This window comes from Meles meles, chromosome 7 (assembly GCF_922984935.1).
Source record: "Meles meles chromosome 7, mMelMel3.1 paternal haplotype, whole genome shotgun sequence".
Lineage (NCBI taxonomy): Eukaryota > Metazoa > Chordata > Mammalia > Carnivora > Mustelidae > Meles > Meles meles.
Genome location: NC_060072.1, coordinates 51537274 through 51552677, shown reverse-complemented (window position 1 = coordinate 51552677; position 15404 = coordinate 51537274). Strand labels below are relative to the sequence as shown.

General features: G+C 42.4%; 1 protein-coding gene across 2 annotated transcripts in view; it reads left to right on the top strand.

The window, feature by feature from the left end:
* MSRB3 (methionine sulfoxide reductase B3) overlaps positions 1-15112 on the top strand; it is a 164831-nt gene extending 149719 nt beyond the window's left edge. For both annotated transcript variants that reach the window (XM_046010781.1, XM_046010783.1), the window contains 2 exons: positions 3371-3468; positions 11892-15112. In XM_046010781.1, coding sequence (XP_045866737.1) covers positions 3371-3468; positions 11892-12059 — 266 coding nt within the window. In that variant the 3' untranslated portion in view covers positions 12060-15112. The remainder of the gene's footprint in view (positions 1-3370; positions 3469-11891) is intronic.
* Positions 15113-15404: the final 292 nt, after the last annotated feature.

The window sequence follows — 15404 nt, the reverse complement described above, 5'->3', positions numbered from 1 at the left end:
ATGATTCTCTTTTGAAATGTGTTCCATCACACAGGGTTACTTACGGTCTTCAACACGGTTGCCCTTGTCAATCTCCACTAATTAAGATTTGGATGAGGTATCAAATATTCCATCTTGAAAACTGCATTTCTTCTGTGCAGAGGGACACTGTGAACTTTGGGGAGTTTTAAGGAGAATTTTTTTTTGTTTGTTTGGTTGGTTGGTTTTTTAGTGTCTCTTCTGATATTTAACCAATGCCATGGGAAACAACCAATAAATTATTCAAGTGTCAACAGTTTTCTCAGAAACATAGAAATCTTTTAAAAGCCCTGACTCCATGTCACTACACCTCATCCTTACCTACTCTTGAATATAGTCTTCTGGAAAATTCTATAAATATTTAATTCATGGAGACAAAATGTATAGCTGTACAATTTAATAGCTCATTTGAAAGCAATTCCCTCCCCCCCTCCAAATTTTAATAGGAAAGAATTTGAATTAATTAGGAAATTCTAAAAGAATTAGTAATTCTAATTTAGAATTCTAAAAGAATTAGAATTTGTTAGGAAAGAATTAGAATGAAGAAATCCCAAATAGAATGGACAGTTTTCTCAATATTATTACCTAAGGTGAGCTTCTAAGTATTTGTGGTTATTTTAGATAAATGAATAAAAAATTATCCATGCCCCAGAAGTAGATTATATCATTTATGTGATTGCTCTTGGACTGTCTCTTTGGAAAGTTTGGTCATTAGTGAGATAATCAGTATTGATGAGTTTACATGAATTAGCTGCTTCCACCTGGAAGCTCCTAAGTACAACGTTATAACTACCAACCAATCCAGACATGGCACTGGGTATTTCTTAAAACCTGCAATCTCCTTCCAGTTATAGTATTGAAATGAACGATGTCTTGACCTCGTATTGAGGCAGAAAGTGGAATGTGAGAAAAAAACCCTAGATTCAAGTCAGAATACACAGATTCCAGTGTTGGCTCTGCCTGTGTAATGCTGGCAAGTACCATACCCTTCTGCTCCCTCTCCCTCTCCCCCTCACTAAAAATCCTGTGAAGTTAGTGACCGAGATGATCTTTATGGATTTACCATCCTAAGTAAGTAATAACCTTACTCCACCTATAAAAAGAAGCTTAATTACGGTGTTTGAGCCAAGCTGGATACTCTGGTGAAAAAAGAGCATTGCTAATTTCTTAATCTGGTCTGTAAAAAGGGAGTATGATTGTATTTTCTGCCCCCTGTGGGACCCTGAGTCATAAATGTCCATCCTGTCTTATTGTTCATGCAGACTCTGCCTTCAAAGGGCTCACCACCTAATCAGAGAGGAAAACCTGAAAACAAATAAGTCAAAAATCCAGTATGATAAGTAGAACAAGATAAGTGTACATAACATGAAGAAGGAGTATGGGAGCGGAACGATCTATCTATATATTTTATATACATTTCTCCATACCTATTTTGAATTCTAGAAATAGGAAAATGTGTGTGTGTTGGAGGGTGGCTTTGTGGTAAACTAAAAAAAATATTCCTAACTCTTTACCTGTTTACTACTGAATCAAATATGTCCTTCCATTATATTAGTTGCCATAATTAGCAATCAAATGAGTCAAAACACAGGAGGTTAAAAAATATAGAGTGTTCTCTTTCTTTTCATAACTAAATTATTTTTCAATGTCTTCAAACATCACCTTTAAACCTCTCTTTTCTAGCCACTGGCACTTTTGCCGTTGAACAAAGAAGAATACCTAAATGTGCCAAGTAGTCATTATAAACCAAAAACTCTAGCCTAGAATACGTTTAGATTCTCTTTAAAATTTAGAGAACAGGGAGAGAGAAGTTTTCTTAAAAGTGCTGGTGTGTCTTGATGTGATTGTTTTTTGAGGAATGTTATATCTAGAAAGTTAAGGTTTTCCTGGTGATTTGCAGCAATCTTGAACTCCAATCAGGGAATTGGAAAGTGTTTCAACTCTGGGTGTTAAATCCAGCACCAACTGTGAAAGCTATACTGTTGCATAGTGGGGGATGGGAGGCTTGGGGGAGTTTCTTATAAAAACTTGACCTGAGCTAATTTGTTTTGTTTGAAACTGGAAATCATATTGTTGAGACCTGCATTCTGTTTTCTTTCAGTTGGGTATTAACACAAAGCACCATGTTTTTAATGGGCTTCCTCCTTTCTACAGGAATAAATTTGGCTTCTGAAAGAGAAAAAAAAGTTGTACCAGCAGTTCGGCAGCATCACACCTCTTCCATCATTTTGGGCTTCAGCTCAGGAACTCCCGACCAAATTTCTGGAAATATGTAAAAACATGCCTAGAAGTACTGAACATAAAACCTGGCTGTACACTCATAAACATTTGTAAAATCTTATGGTCCTTATCATTGAGTTTCTTAAAGCTGTGTGTGCATATTTAAAAAATAATTCGAATAAATAAAAATTGGAACAAGATGCTGTTTGAGAGAAGGTGCTCCCTAGAGATGCCTGATGAACAGTGCTCTATGGTTTTCTTCTAGGAAGTGAGCAAGCCGCTTGCCCATAAAATAGATAGAAGCTGCTTTCCAGATTGCCCTGCCCCGAGAAATTAGATTATGATGGAAACTATGAATACTCATTTTCTAGTATTTTAACCACACAAACTAAGTACTGAAAAAGCATTCTTCCTAAAGAAGCATGGAAAGTGAAAAGTGAACAGTCAGAACAACTATAATAAATAAATCCTTAAAAAAAAAAAAGGGCAGGAAAAAACCAACTTTAAAAATGGGAGGGGCACCTGAGTAGCTCAACTGGTTGAGTATTGATTCTTGGTTTTGGCTTAGGTCATGATCTTGGTGTCCTGGGATCAATCCCTGTGTCAGGGTCCAAGCTCAGCAGGAGTCTGTGTAAGGATTTCTCTTTCCCTGTCTGTCCCTCTCCCCAACTGTGCATGCCCGCTTTCTCTCTCTCAAATAAATAAACAAATCTTTAAAAAGAGAGAGAGAGAACAATTGGATTGTGTTTTGCAAAATGTCATACCGTTAAGACTCCTAGTGAGTGCCCAGTGACTCTGAAGATGAGAGGCAAGACCAAATGGTGAGAGAGATTTATAAATGCAGGGATGCTCTGGAAAACTACTGGATGGTCTAAGAATGCTTCTGGAAACATAAACACCCAATGCAACCGTGATCTGAAGTGAGGAGGAAGTTATTCTTAAAAAAGAGTTGCCCTCTTGGGAAATATATTATCCTTCAGCTTTGTACCTCTACCTTTCAGGCTGGAAAAGTTAAGCACGAGTCATATACTAAAGATTTTCGTTCTTTGCGTAGTAGTTCTTTAACATGACGTTCTAACCCAAGGCTGTCTGTCTCTCCTGTCTGTTTTGTTCTGGTGCTGCTCTGCTCCAGGTTGGCCTTCATTCCACGATGTGATCAGTTCGGATGCGATCACATTCACGGACGACTTTTCCTACGGGATGCACCGGGTGGAAACGAGCTGCTCTCAGGTCAGTTAACCCCACCTGAAAACCCATTGTGATGCCCCCTCTGCATTGAAAACACTTTCTGGACTCCTGGTTGTGCTAAATATAGCAACTAAGGCCAAGTGACTGATCATAAAAGGGATGGAGGAGCATAATGAAGTCTCTATATAGTAATGATATCTCAGTCTTCAGACGTTCAGTTAGTCCAACTGAATGCCAGTCATTGGCTTCAACACTATTTTAAAAAAAAGATAGAGAGCAAATGGTAGAGGAAATCATCTTCAGTTGACTCAGTACAGTGGAGAATGGCCTATTCTTAGGGCCCGTGAAGATTTCACTATGTGGCTGTGTATAATCTGATGTTTTAGAGAATACCCCTCTTCCTGCAGTTCTGTGCATGTGTCATTCACCTGTAATGAACCCAACATGGTTGGTCAAGACCCCAGGGGTGGCTTTCCCCATGTGGGTGCAAGAAGAGAGGTTGGGGAATGGGCAGTGGGAAGAGGAGGTTCAGTGGTAGGCTCCAGGAGCTCGGAGTGCAAATATGCAGTAACGTAATGCCTTCTCTCCTTCTAGTATATGGACCTGTCTTCGTTTCCACGGATGTTCCAATTAGTTCCTGTCACTCTGCTCTAACTGAATCAGAGCTGGCTCTAGGGAGAAAATGAGCATGTATCGAGGAGGCAAAGATAGTTAATCTGTCATGCCAATGTCGAGGCTTGAACTGTTGGGTATTTTGTATTTAAACTCAAAGACATCGCCAGAACCTTCTGTACACAGAATAAGAGCAACTGCACTCTCCAGTCTAGAGTAGGTAGTCCTGTTCTGATCTGTTTTGCAAAAGCGAAATGTCAGGTCCGAGTATTGTGGCACTGAAATTCATTGATATTACGGAGAAGTTTGTCGGGGAATGTCTGTTGTACATATCAGAGGTAAAGGGGCACATCAGGCAGCTGAAATAGCAAAGTGATTGCCACGTGGGCCTCCCTCAACATTCTTCTAGTTGCCCTTTAACCCCCTTCATCAGGCACAAGAGTTTTAGGGAGTAGGTGGCATATTTACTACCAAGCAGGGAGGGAGATTCGTTAGTACCCAACCATCTGATGAATTTGTGTTTTCTTTCCCTTTCCTAACTTACCTTCCTTCCTCCCTCCCTCCCTCCCCCCTTCCCTCCTTCCTTCCTTCCTTTCCTCTTTCTTTCACTAAAGGTGAGTTTATTGTCTTCTAAGCATGAGTACCACTCTCTCCCTTGAAAAGCAGATTTCATATTTTAGCTAGGTCATACTTTTGGTCCACTCTTAACTCTCAGATATGAGTCTCTGAGCAAGACATTGGAAATTTCCAATCCTGGGTCTCCCCCTCAGAGATTCTCATTTAGTTGGCCTGTGTAAGGCCTGAACACCAGCAGTTTTTAAAAGCTGCCCTGGTTAATGCTCACAATAAACTTGTGAGCTCCATACTATTATTCTTTCTTATTTTTTAGTTGAGAAAATGGAGACACAAAGAGGACAATTACCCTTGTTTAAAGCTACATCGATTCGAGCAGCAGAGCTGAGACTCGAACTTGGGCATTAAGCTCCAGAGCTCTAGGGTGCATAGATGGACAGACAGGCCATAAAGAGTCACATTAAACCAAAAAAGTCCTATGACTTAGTTTAATTCAATTCATATTTGAATTTAATTGCTTTTAATTGATATTCTTAAACTGCCACAAAAACTAATTATGATTATCTCCCCAGGAATGTAAAATATTAGACAAAAAAGTAGCCCGGTAGGATGGTACATAGCAATGTATAACTTAGGTACATAGTACTTAATAAACCTCTTTTAAGACTAACAGTTGTATTTTGTTTTAAGCTGCCTTAAAGGCTGTTAATGACTGCTACTCTCCATTTTCTTCAGAACCCACTTTCAAACATTGAGTCCCATGAGAACCAAATAAAAAAGGCACAGAAACAGTGGGGCATAAGATAATAACTTTCCTTAATGCCCTATTCATAGAACAAACTTGGTCCTTTGTGCCAGCCACAGAAATAATACTAGCAGTGGTCAAGAAAAGACCATTATGAAGATGAAGTGGTTCTGCAGTGACCAAAGAGAAACGAAACCTACAAGCTGCCCAAATCAGGCAACATTAATAAAAGATATTAAGCTAAACAAGGAACAGCTCTCAGCCCTTTGGTCAAAGGCCTAGGTGACTGTTAAACTTTAGGTCCTTTGGGTGAAGAACCAACACTGACCTCTCCCTTCTGACTTCTTTCCCCACCACTTTCATTTCTTGTATTTGGAAAGTGTGTGGCTCCCTCTTAAATAAAAGTCTTAAATTTGAAGAGAAGAGGGAGGGAAATTTATGCTATTAAGGCATGTGTAAGAATAGATCCTCTGTGAAGTAAGTTTCATGGAGAAAATAATCTGATTCCAACATTAAAGAAAGATGTGTTTCCTGGATTCTTCTTCCTGTGGGCAGAGCAGGGGATGTCTTCCTCCAGAGAGTGGTAATAACTCACTGAAGTGTGCTGGGTGTCTGTCTGTCCCTTGCTTCCTTCCTTCCTTCCTTTCTTTTTTGCATGTTTCATCCCCACATTTCTATTCCTTTTGTTCTACATTTTTCTTGAGTTTTTTTTCTTTTCCATTTTCTCACTCATCCTTTTTATCTCAACTGGAAAAATATAACTGACTTACTGGTTTCCATACAGAGTAAACACTTGTATTTTGTTTCCTAGTTTCTCATTCTTAATGCTACTTTTCATGATCAGTTTGTCTTTTATCTTAACCTTCTATTCTTTCAGTTTATGTAGTCTCCCTCCCTACCCATAGCTTCTCCCATCATTTTGGGGGGAAGTGGTATAGGAAACTTGACTCTGATCCACTTCTCGTCTTTCTAAATTTTTTTTTTCCGTTTTGAATTCAGATGGTTGTCCTCTCTCTGGATTGAATTGCAACAGTGTGGTTTATCTGATGAAGAATCTGTTAGATGTTGTAGATACCTCAGACATTCTCAGTTGGATACCTTATGCTGAGTGCTTCTTTCCTGGTGGTAAAGATGCCGCATCTACACATGAAGACCCTCTTGCTGCCGTCTTCTACAAATGAGCTGAGCTTCCGTGGACATAGCCAGTACGCTCAACCTACTTGCCTGGCCTTTTTTTTTTTTTTCTTTCTGTTGGTCCCTAATTTTTACTCTGATATTTAGGATTCTTCTTTTCCTTTCCTTTTCTTTCCTGTCCTTTCCTTTCCTTCCTTTCTTTTCTTTCTTTCTTCTTTTCTTTTTTAATTGTGATACAGATCATGTTATGTGGTGAATTAGACCTTGTATTTGGGTGGGAATTATAAATGTATTGGGAGCCATAACTTACCACCTCTTTATACTAACCTGTAGTTTTTCCACGTGTCACGTGACTTCTTTAGGTAATGATACTTTAAGATTTTGTTGAGAAAGTTAAGATTGTTAAGATTGATTCAGTACTGTCATCACTTTTCAGAGAAAGAGTGTGGTCAGGTCCTTCTAAAAGAATTGCTGGGTAAGGATCCCAGCATGCGGCCTGACCTTTAAGTTAACAGCACAGAGAACCAGCAAGGGTGGTGGAGATTCTTCCGACCTTCTGTTAGGACTCCTGCTTGTAGAGGGAATGGGTTGCCCTGTTACGTTCTGATTTTTGTTGCAACCATATTTGTTTGCTTTTCCTATTCTACGTGCTGAATTGTGGAATTATATTCTAGTTATCTCTTCAAAAGAGGGTCTTTATCTTAAATCTGTCCACTTTAGTATCTTCTCCCCAGCTGTGGCAATTTTCTAACAATTTGCATTTACAAAGATTTTTTTTTAAGTTTTATTGACGCTTTTCATCTAGTGATAAAATAATGTTGCATCTATCCCAGCTTCACGAACTACTCTGGATAATTGTTTGACAGCTTCTTCCTAATCCTCCGAGCCCAGCCTGTTAAACAGTGCTTTGTCAGGAGTTTAAATTCAGTGCAAAGAGGTAAGAGTTACATGGTTTAAGCTGTAGTTCAGAAAAGTAAGTCTTTCCTGGTAATACTTGGGGAATTCTTCCTTCTTTAGATCAAAATTCTACATCTGCAGCAAATGGGAGACCAATAAATTACTTAACTTTTGGTAATCATCTTTAAGGAAACCATCAGATAGATGCTCAGTTTACGCGAGTTGGAATCTACTTTTGCCTGTTGCTGTCACTAGCTGGAATCTACAGTAGAGTCCCTTAAGTTTGTTTTAGATCATTATTAATTTGTTCTATGGCAGTCAAATCAACAGAAAGGTAAATATCCACCCATACATGGCATTCTTCAAAAGTTAAGCAGATTTTGGTAAAAGCCCAAACCTTATTAATCTTTTGGAGATGATAACTGATATATTGCTGATGATTAAAGATACCCATGTGTTACAATAGGGTTTCAGACTCACAGCCCATCTCTCTTTTTCTTGATCTTTCAGTAAAATCATAATTCTAAACTGGTGACTTCACAGTCATTTCCTTGGCAAAAGATTAATATCACAAGCACAGAGGAAAAGAGCCCTACTTGCACACAAGTGTCTTCAATAACGGTGGGAGAAAGCAGGATACTACTGGCAAAGTAAATTGCTTTTCTTCTTAAACTCTTTTCTCCTTCTCATCCTGCCCCATGTGCCCAAGTGTAAAAGCCCCCGCTTTGAAACTGCTTCATCTTGTAGATCAAACACTTAAGAGAAAATGACAATAATAAAGCCCCCAAACATCCTAGACATAGCTGGGAGAAAACCATCTAGGACAGTTGGAAATACATCAGTGCAGAAATATGTTACTGTGTTGAATGCACTATTTGTGTTTCTTATGCACACGATTGAGAATTGCAGTCAGATTTTAAGGAATTATGTTAAATTTGATGTTCAGTCACTTTTTGGGAACCTGGGGGTGGGGAGCTCTTTTCTCTTGGTTCTCTGCAGGTTCCCCAGTTGCCAGATTTTCTGAGTGGGAGGCTTCGATGATAAAGGATTCTTCTGGGAGCTCTAAAATGCCCTTTTGAACAATCATCTCATGCTTTTTTCGGAATGAGAGCTAGAATATCCAGTTGTCGCTTGTAGCTTCCTATACAACAAATGCGTAACCATTTTCAAACAACTTTCAAAAGGCACACCAAAGATTTTACCCTGAAATAAATCATTAACAGCAGGTCTCCAAGATTTCTTCATCGGGCAGCCAGTTTGTTTCAGTTACAACCAGGTGTGCTGAGAGCCCAGCACATTGCCAGTTGGCCGGGGCCGGGGAGGCAGAGCTCGCAGGCGGCCAAAGAAACAATGCATCACTGACAACTTCCATTCATCATCCCAGCCTTCGGCCAGGGGTAGAGGCTGGAAAGAATGGGCTCCATGTGCGCTCCCCTCGGGGAGGAACCTTCAGAGCCTGTGCACTTTTCAAAGAAACTGGATAATAGTCGTGTATGGGAGACTGGGTATACCTGGGGAGGGGGACGGGCGGGGAAGCAGAAATGGCACTGTGTGGTTAGGCTTCCTGCGGACAAACCGCTTTGCGGCTCTGCGGGCATCGGGGTGAGCATGTGTGTGGTGGCGCGGACCGAAACGCACACCTGGCTACGTTTTGCAATGCTGCTCCTCCCTCAGTTATCGGAGCCTGGGGTGAATCTTCCAGAACATCTTGTGGCAAGCACGATGAAGCTCTCATTATCATTTGTAGGGGCTCTCTCCTTTCCTGAGGATTTCCCTACCTCATCCGCATCCCATATGGTGTTCTGCCAACGATTACTGTTGCCTCTTTCTAACTGTGTGTTCTCTTCCTCGTCCCCCTTCCCTTTTCCTTTCAGATTAGGGACATCTAGAATCTGTGTTTTTCTTTCCGTGTAAGCAAAACACCAGTTCCGGATTTTACAGACAAAACTGCAGCCCAATAAGCAACTCGGTTCCACAGATTACATTAACTCTAAGTTGGATTTGTTCAAGATGATCTGGGAAATGAAGACCATATCAGTACTCCTAAATAGCTTCAAGTGTATCCTTACTGTGTTTTATTTTTGGAGTCAGGTAAACAGAACTGTTTTCTAGATATGCCCAGGAGATGATTAAGAAAGATAATGTCACTTATTTTGTCCAGATAGCTGTATTCTCTCATTAAAACACAAAACCAGAAAACCCATCTGAGGCTTTTATGTGCAAAGTCCACCACTCAGATGCCAAGTGAGCAAAGTGCCAGAGCTGCACGTGAGATTGATAATTGTGCGTACACACTGGTCACCGAGAGCTCGGGTTCCTGTTGGCCTGCGCCCTGACTGTTTTGGCAGCGAGAAATAGGTGTTTTCCTGTGTCCATTGAGTAAGCATATGTTTTTTTACTGGTGCATCTTAGCTGCTGATGCCTGAAATTTGGCCTCAATTGTTTATAGAAAGGAAAAGCAATCTGAGCTGTCAGCCTTGATATTACCTAAACCTGCATAGAATGTGGTAAAATAGAGCAAGATCTGTTTTTTAGGCCTGTGTCATATTTTCCAGGCAATAGATCAAATCAGTTCAGGGTTCATTTTTAGTTCTTTAATAAGCTGACACAGTATGTTGGCAGTAAAATAAGAATGCACTTTTAACATGGAAGTGCCGTACAGTCAGAGTTGCTATTTGTGCTGTTTATTAATAACTCCAGAACCCCTGGGAACTGAGTGTAGCACTTAGGATAGAGAAACGGAGATTCTAGTTCTTTCCATTGTAATAAGCATGATCCTTCACTTCTCTCTCATCATCTCCATTTGGTTCATTAGCTCAATTCCCATGTCAGTTCCTACTCTCGTTCCCCATAATTTCTAAGAGGACACCAAGCAAGCACAGTGAGAAGAATTAATCAATCATCTGTAGGCCTTTTCTCTCATGTTCTTCCCTAAATCTTGACTCTCCTGTTTGCTTGAAATGCTTCTCTGATAGCCACTCCTTCACGTCCTTTGGCTTCTTATTCCAGAGTCGCCCCAGGAGAAGAGCCCCTCGTCATCATACCTGCAGTATCAGCCCCGAACCCTGACTCTTCATATCTCTTCCTCTTTTTTCCCCCTCTCCCACCTACCATACTGGACAGTCAATTGATCTCTTTGCATGTTATCTGCCTGTCCCCCTAGAAGTTAAGCTCCATGAGTCCAGGATTGTTGCCTGCATCTCCAGAGTCCGAGACAGAGCCTGGCATGTAGCAGGTGCTCCTTAGATACCTGGTAAATGAATGAATGGAAGTCCCTTGCTCCAGGCTTTGGTTTCTCTGGGACATGACAAATGATGTGGATTCACAGCCTGTCTGAATACGATGCACTAATGTCTCCGTCTCCCTCACTCCTGTCCCTGCTCAGAAAGGGGGCAAGATAGCTAAGTGAGACATACCCTGGTGTCTCCTGGAGTCGTACTCAGCCTCGGAGGGTTCGGGGTGGGGCTCTATGCCCTGAGCCAGGCTTCCTGGAGAAACAATCTCTGGGCTGCATTTCTCTGGAACACCGTCATAGGCAATCATCCCTCCTTCTGCTTCTGCCCAGATTCGGGGCCTCTTCTCCTTCCCAAGTTTTTTGGATTAGCAGGAGTGTGGATTTGAGCCTATCCCTTCCCGCATAGAATGCAGTTCACTTGGGTAGAGAAGCCAGCCGCGCTCCATCTCCTGGACGCCAGAATAAAAAGACGATGTGGGGGGCGCCTGGGTGGCTCAGTGGGTTAAAGCCTCTGCCTTCGGCTCAGGTCATGATCCCAGAGTCCTGGGATCGAGCCCTGCATCGGGCTCTCTGCTCAGCAGGGAGCCTGCTTCCTCCTCTCTCTCTCTGCCTACTTGTAATTTCTGTCTTTCAAATAAATGAATAAAATCTTAAAAAAAAAAAAAGAGGATGTGGGCTAGTGGCACTTCTCCTTGTCTCACCTGCAGTCCTGGTGACCGTGGCACACATCTGCTGAGCCTTGCCATCGCTTTGCTGGGCTCCGAGAACATCCAGGGCTTGTCTGATGTTAAGTTTTACTGCCCATGAACGCAAACAGCACCTCCGTCATGGCCAGTTAAACAGTATCTTTTTGGTGGACTTGTGCATATCTGAAACCCACCCATCCACAGCCAAAAAGTCATGCCAGGGGGGAGAGATTTTCTTCTGCCATGTTTCTTACAAGGGGAGATCAGGGGTCAACTCAATTCATAAAATTACCGCAGTCATTTTTCAGCTGGCTGAGAGACTTAATAGATCAAAAAATACAGTGGCTTCTAAATGATTTCTGATATGCACAGTTCTAGCTTTTTTTTAATTCTCAGCATGTGGTGTGGAGCCTGCCAGAAACCATCTCTGCGGCTATTGACAGGCGGACGAGAAATCACCCATGATGGTTTCCATCGTTTCCCTACAGGCTGGTCATCCATTTCGGCGGCTGGGCTGACCGTGAGCCCATCTCAAAGCCGGCTTTGTACGCGCTGCCCTTACGTTTTCGCTCTTCTCTTTCAGTGCGGCGCTCACCTTGGGCACATTTTCGACGACGGACCTCGTCCCACCGGCAAGAGATACTGCATAAACTCGGCTTCCCTGTCATTCACACCGGCCGAGGGCAGCAGCGCCGAGGGCAACAGTGGGGCAACCCCTCCACCCCCCACGGGGGACAGAGCCGAGCTGTAGGGTACCGGAGAGCAGGGCAAACAAGTGTACTTAACACACAGCTTGTGAAAAACAGCAAATACTCTGAATTGTCTATCTTAGATCTATTTTTTCAAGAAATAGAAGGGCAGTTTTGTGCTATCGATATTTTTCTTCTTTGGCTTAGACAGAGGCCCTAGCTGTCCATGTATTTTGCTATTGACTAGATCGGGAACCCTTTATCCCTTCAGCGAGTGGAGAGGGCGTGGTGGCTCGCTTTCCCAGGCCGCCTGAGTACCAGTTGGCATTGTTTTCTTTGAGCACACAGCTGCTTTAGCGATTTCTCCCCCTTGGCTTAGGAGACGGAGGGTGCTCGGGGTTCCCACCAGAGATCCCCTCCGCGGTGGTGAGAGCAGAGCCCCCAGCTCCGGGCGCAGGCCTGCAGGACACGTGGCCCGGCGGCATTTGGGCAGGCCTACCTGAGACAGGGCCGAGGGATGCCTGAGGAGACTGCTCAGCTCTGGAAAGTTTGAGCTAAGGTCGTTTATTCTCACTAAAAGGGTGTGAAGGTCTAAAGTCTTTCCTTATGTTAAATTGTTGCCAGATCTAAGGATGGGGGGGGGGGGGCAGAGAGTTACAGTGAGTGTTGTGGTGGGGAAGTAAATATTACCTCACGGTGAGGCCTTTATTTTATTTTATTTTCCATTGAAAACATTGGAATGTAAGACAACGGTAAAATGCCGATTTGCCCAAAGGCCACACAGAGAGCACCTAACATGGCCTTTTTGAAGTCCGTCCCTCCACACCTAGCACCAGCTGCAGCTGGGAGGGCATTTTGGTAAATCCCACTGTGTAAAATAAAATACTGGGACAACACACCTCATCAAGGCAGCAGGAGTAAGAGAGAGCCCAGAGGACCAAAGAGAAGTCCTGGGCATTGAAATACCCAGGGCTGAGCGGAGAAGCTGACAATAGACTCCAAGTAACAGAGCCCAGAGCTGGGCATCTTGTGCACAGAAGTTTGGGTGACTTCTGGAATGACGCGGGGGGGGGGGGGGGGGTTAAAATGGAAAGAACCAGGAGCTCAATTCCCACCCTGCTGTGTGACAAGGGGACAAGCCATTTAGCCTCTCCATGCGTACTCTTCTTTAAAAACCAAGACTTACATTATTTGTAAAATAATTGACACTCTCAGGGCAAATTTACTGTATTGCTGTACCATTAAGATAGGTGTCGTAAAATTAAACTGATCTGGTTTCTAACTGCCTCAAAGGCTGAAGCCCAAGTATTTGAAATGGAAAGAAGCAGAGAGAGGTTGGCTTAGCTGATTGGTATGGAAACAGTCGGGCCAAGAGCCAGAAGTTTTTCTTTGTAGCAATATGGCTGGTTTTACTCTGAGAAACTCTGCTCTGTTGTGTGTAACGCTTGCCGGAATGGATGTCATTGTGCATGATAAGGTTTCCACAGGCATGAACAGTGATGATTTAAGATGATATTGCCATAGCCAGGTTTGAGGGTACAGTTTATGGTGGACAGATACTGTGTTTGTAGCCACAGACGCTAATCCTGCAATGTAGTTTTTTTTTTAAATATTACTTTTGTAAATCTTTGAAAGCTTATGGAAACTGACATCTTACCTTGTAAGCACCAAGACAAAAATAAGAAAGAGGGACACTTGACAGTTTTACAATGAGAAACAATGAGAAGTTAAAATGAAAAGTGACAAATCCAAGTGGCAGTGTGGTCACGGCCACATTCTTCCACGTGTCTACACATGCTCCCTGGCGAGGCCCTGCCCGATACTCTGGTGACTTCCTTGTCACGTATACTCTAGCTTCACCATGCCAGATGAGTCATGTTCTTCCTTCTTTGGCCCCCAGCTGTTTGACTTCAGGCCCTGGCGTCCTTCTTGAATTGAGATATAAGATTTAAGACCATGGAAGCCACAGCCCCCAGACCATCCTAGCAGCCCGCCCCAACCTCACAGAGGAGCCCCATCATTTCCCAGAGACCCAAGGATCCCATGTGGGATTGGCTAAAGAAGAGGGTCTCCCTGGACTTTGCTGCCACAGTAGACATCTGTCCTTTGGGCCACATAGCGCTTCTCCCATTGCTCCAGCTACATATAGTAGCCTGCCCCAGGTTTCTGCTGGACACAAGCACCGTGTCGAGGTAGACAAGAAAGATAAACGAGGGGCTTCTTCCCCCTCCCCAGAGATTCTGGACTCTCATTGTTCTCTCGTTTTTATTATCAGGCTTAACATTACCCTCAAAAAACTCCTTTTCTAATCCTTGTCTTTGTTCCAAGGAAAGCCTGCTTTTCTCCTACCACATTTTCCAGCATCAACTTTAGGGAAAACGCAACATCCATCGAAAAAAAAACAAAAAAAAACAACAAAAAACCCCCCCCCCCAAAACGTGGGTTATATGCATGTGGTTTAATTCCAGGTTGCTTTTGAGTTTAAGTGGTATCAACTTTCAGTATATTTCTGTCTTATGTTAAAGAAATATATTACTAAAACGTTGGTGAGCAATAATGTCAGCTGTCGAGCACTAGATTTATTTTTGCAGGATATGGAGCGCAATGAACTGCGTCAATATGGCAAGGTGTACGTGATCTGTGGGAGTTGTGCCATTTAACATAGGAAATGCACAGGACTTTCCCTCTCTGCACTCAGCCCTTACTGTACCATTAGGAGATGCAGGTTTCTGCTGGTAGGTAAAAAGGACATCCATCTAATCATGCAGAATGGATCTGAAGAAAGCAGCAGTATATATTACATTAGAGAACATTTCTATATGTTTAAACTCTTTACTTCTTAGATGCATTGAAATACTTAATGCAAATGACATAGCAATCTAAAAGCCTCTCCATGTTAATCGAATTGAAATGCCTTGTTTTAAATGTGGAGTATTATGAAAGGGATTATTACTTGTTCTGAAGGTCAGATATTTTTGTCTTAGATAGCTTTGTAATAATTTTTCTCCAAACAATTCAAAACTTTTGAAAAATGTATGAGATTTTCATTGAAAGAACCCTTTTCCTATGTTTATTGTATACAGAAATTATGCAATAAAATTTCTTTATAAAAATGCTCTCTTCTCTGTTTCCTGGTTATTTTTAGCACAGATCTATGGACCATCCCTTGGAGTTTGCCGTAGACTGATCTGTTGGCCTCCTCCCAGCTGACATGTGTATTTTGCATAGAGGGCTTTTTATCTGGCCTTTGCCAGATACAGTGGCGTTTGCACGGAGGGACTCTAATCCGAGGGTCATACCGGATTCTCCCTCGCCCAGGCCCCAGGAAAGGCCTCCAGGGATCTGGAAGATTGGAGGAATGGCATTTGCAGCATTACTCAGCTTTCCCCTCCGCACACTCCTCCGTA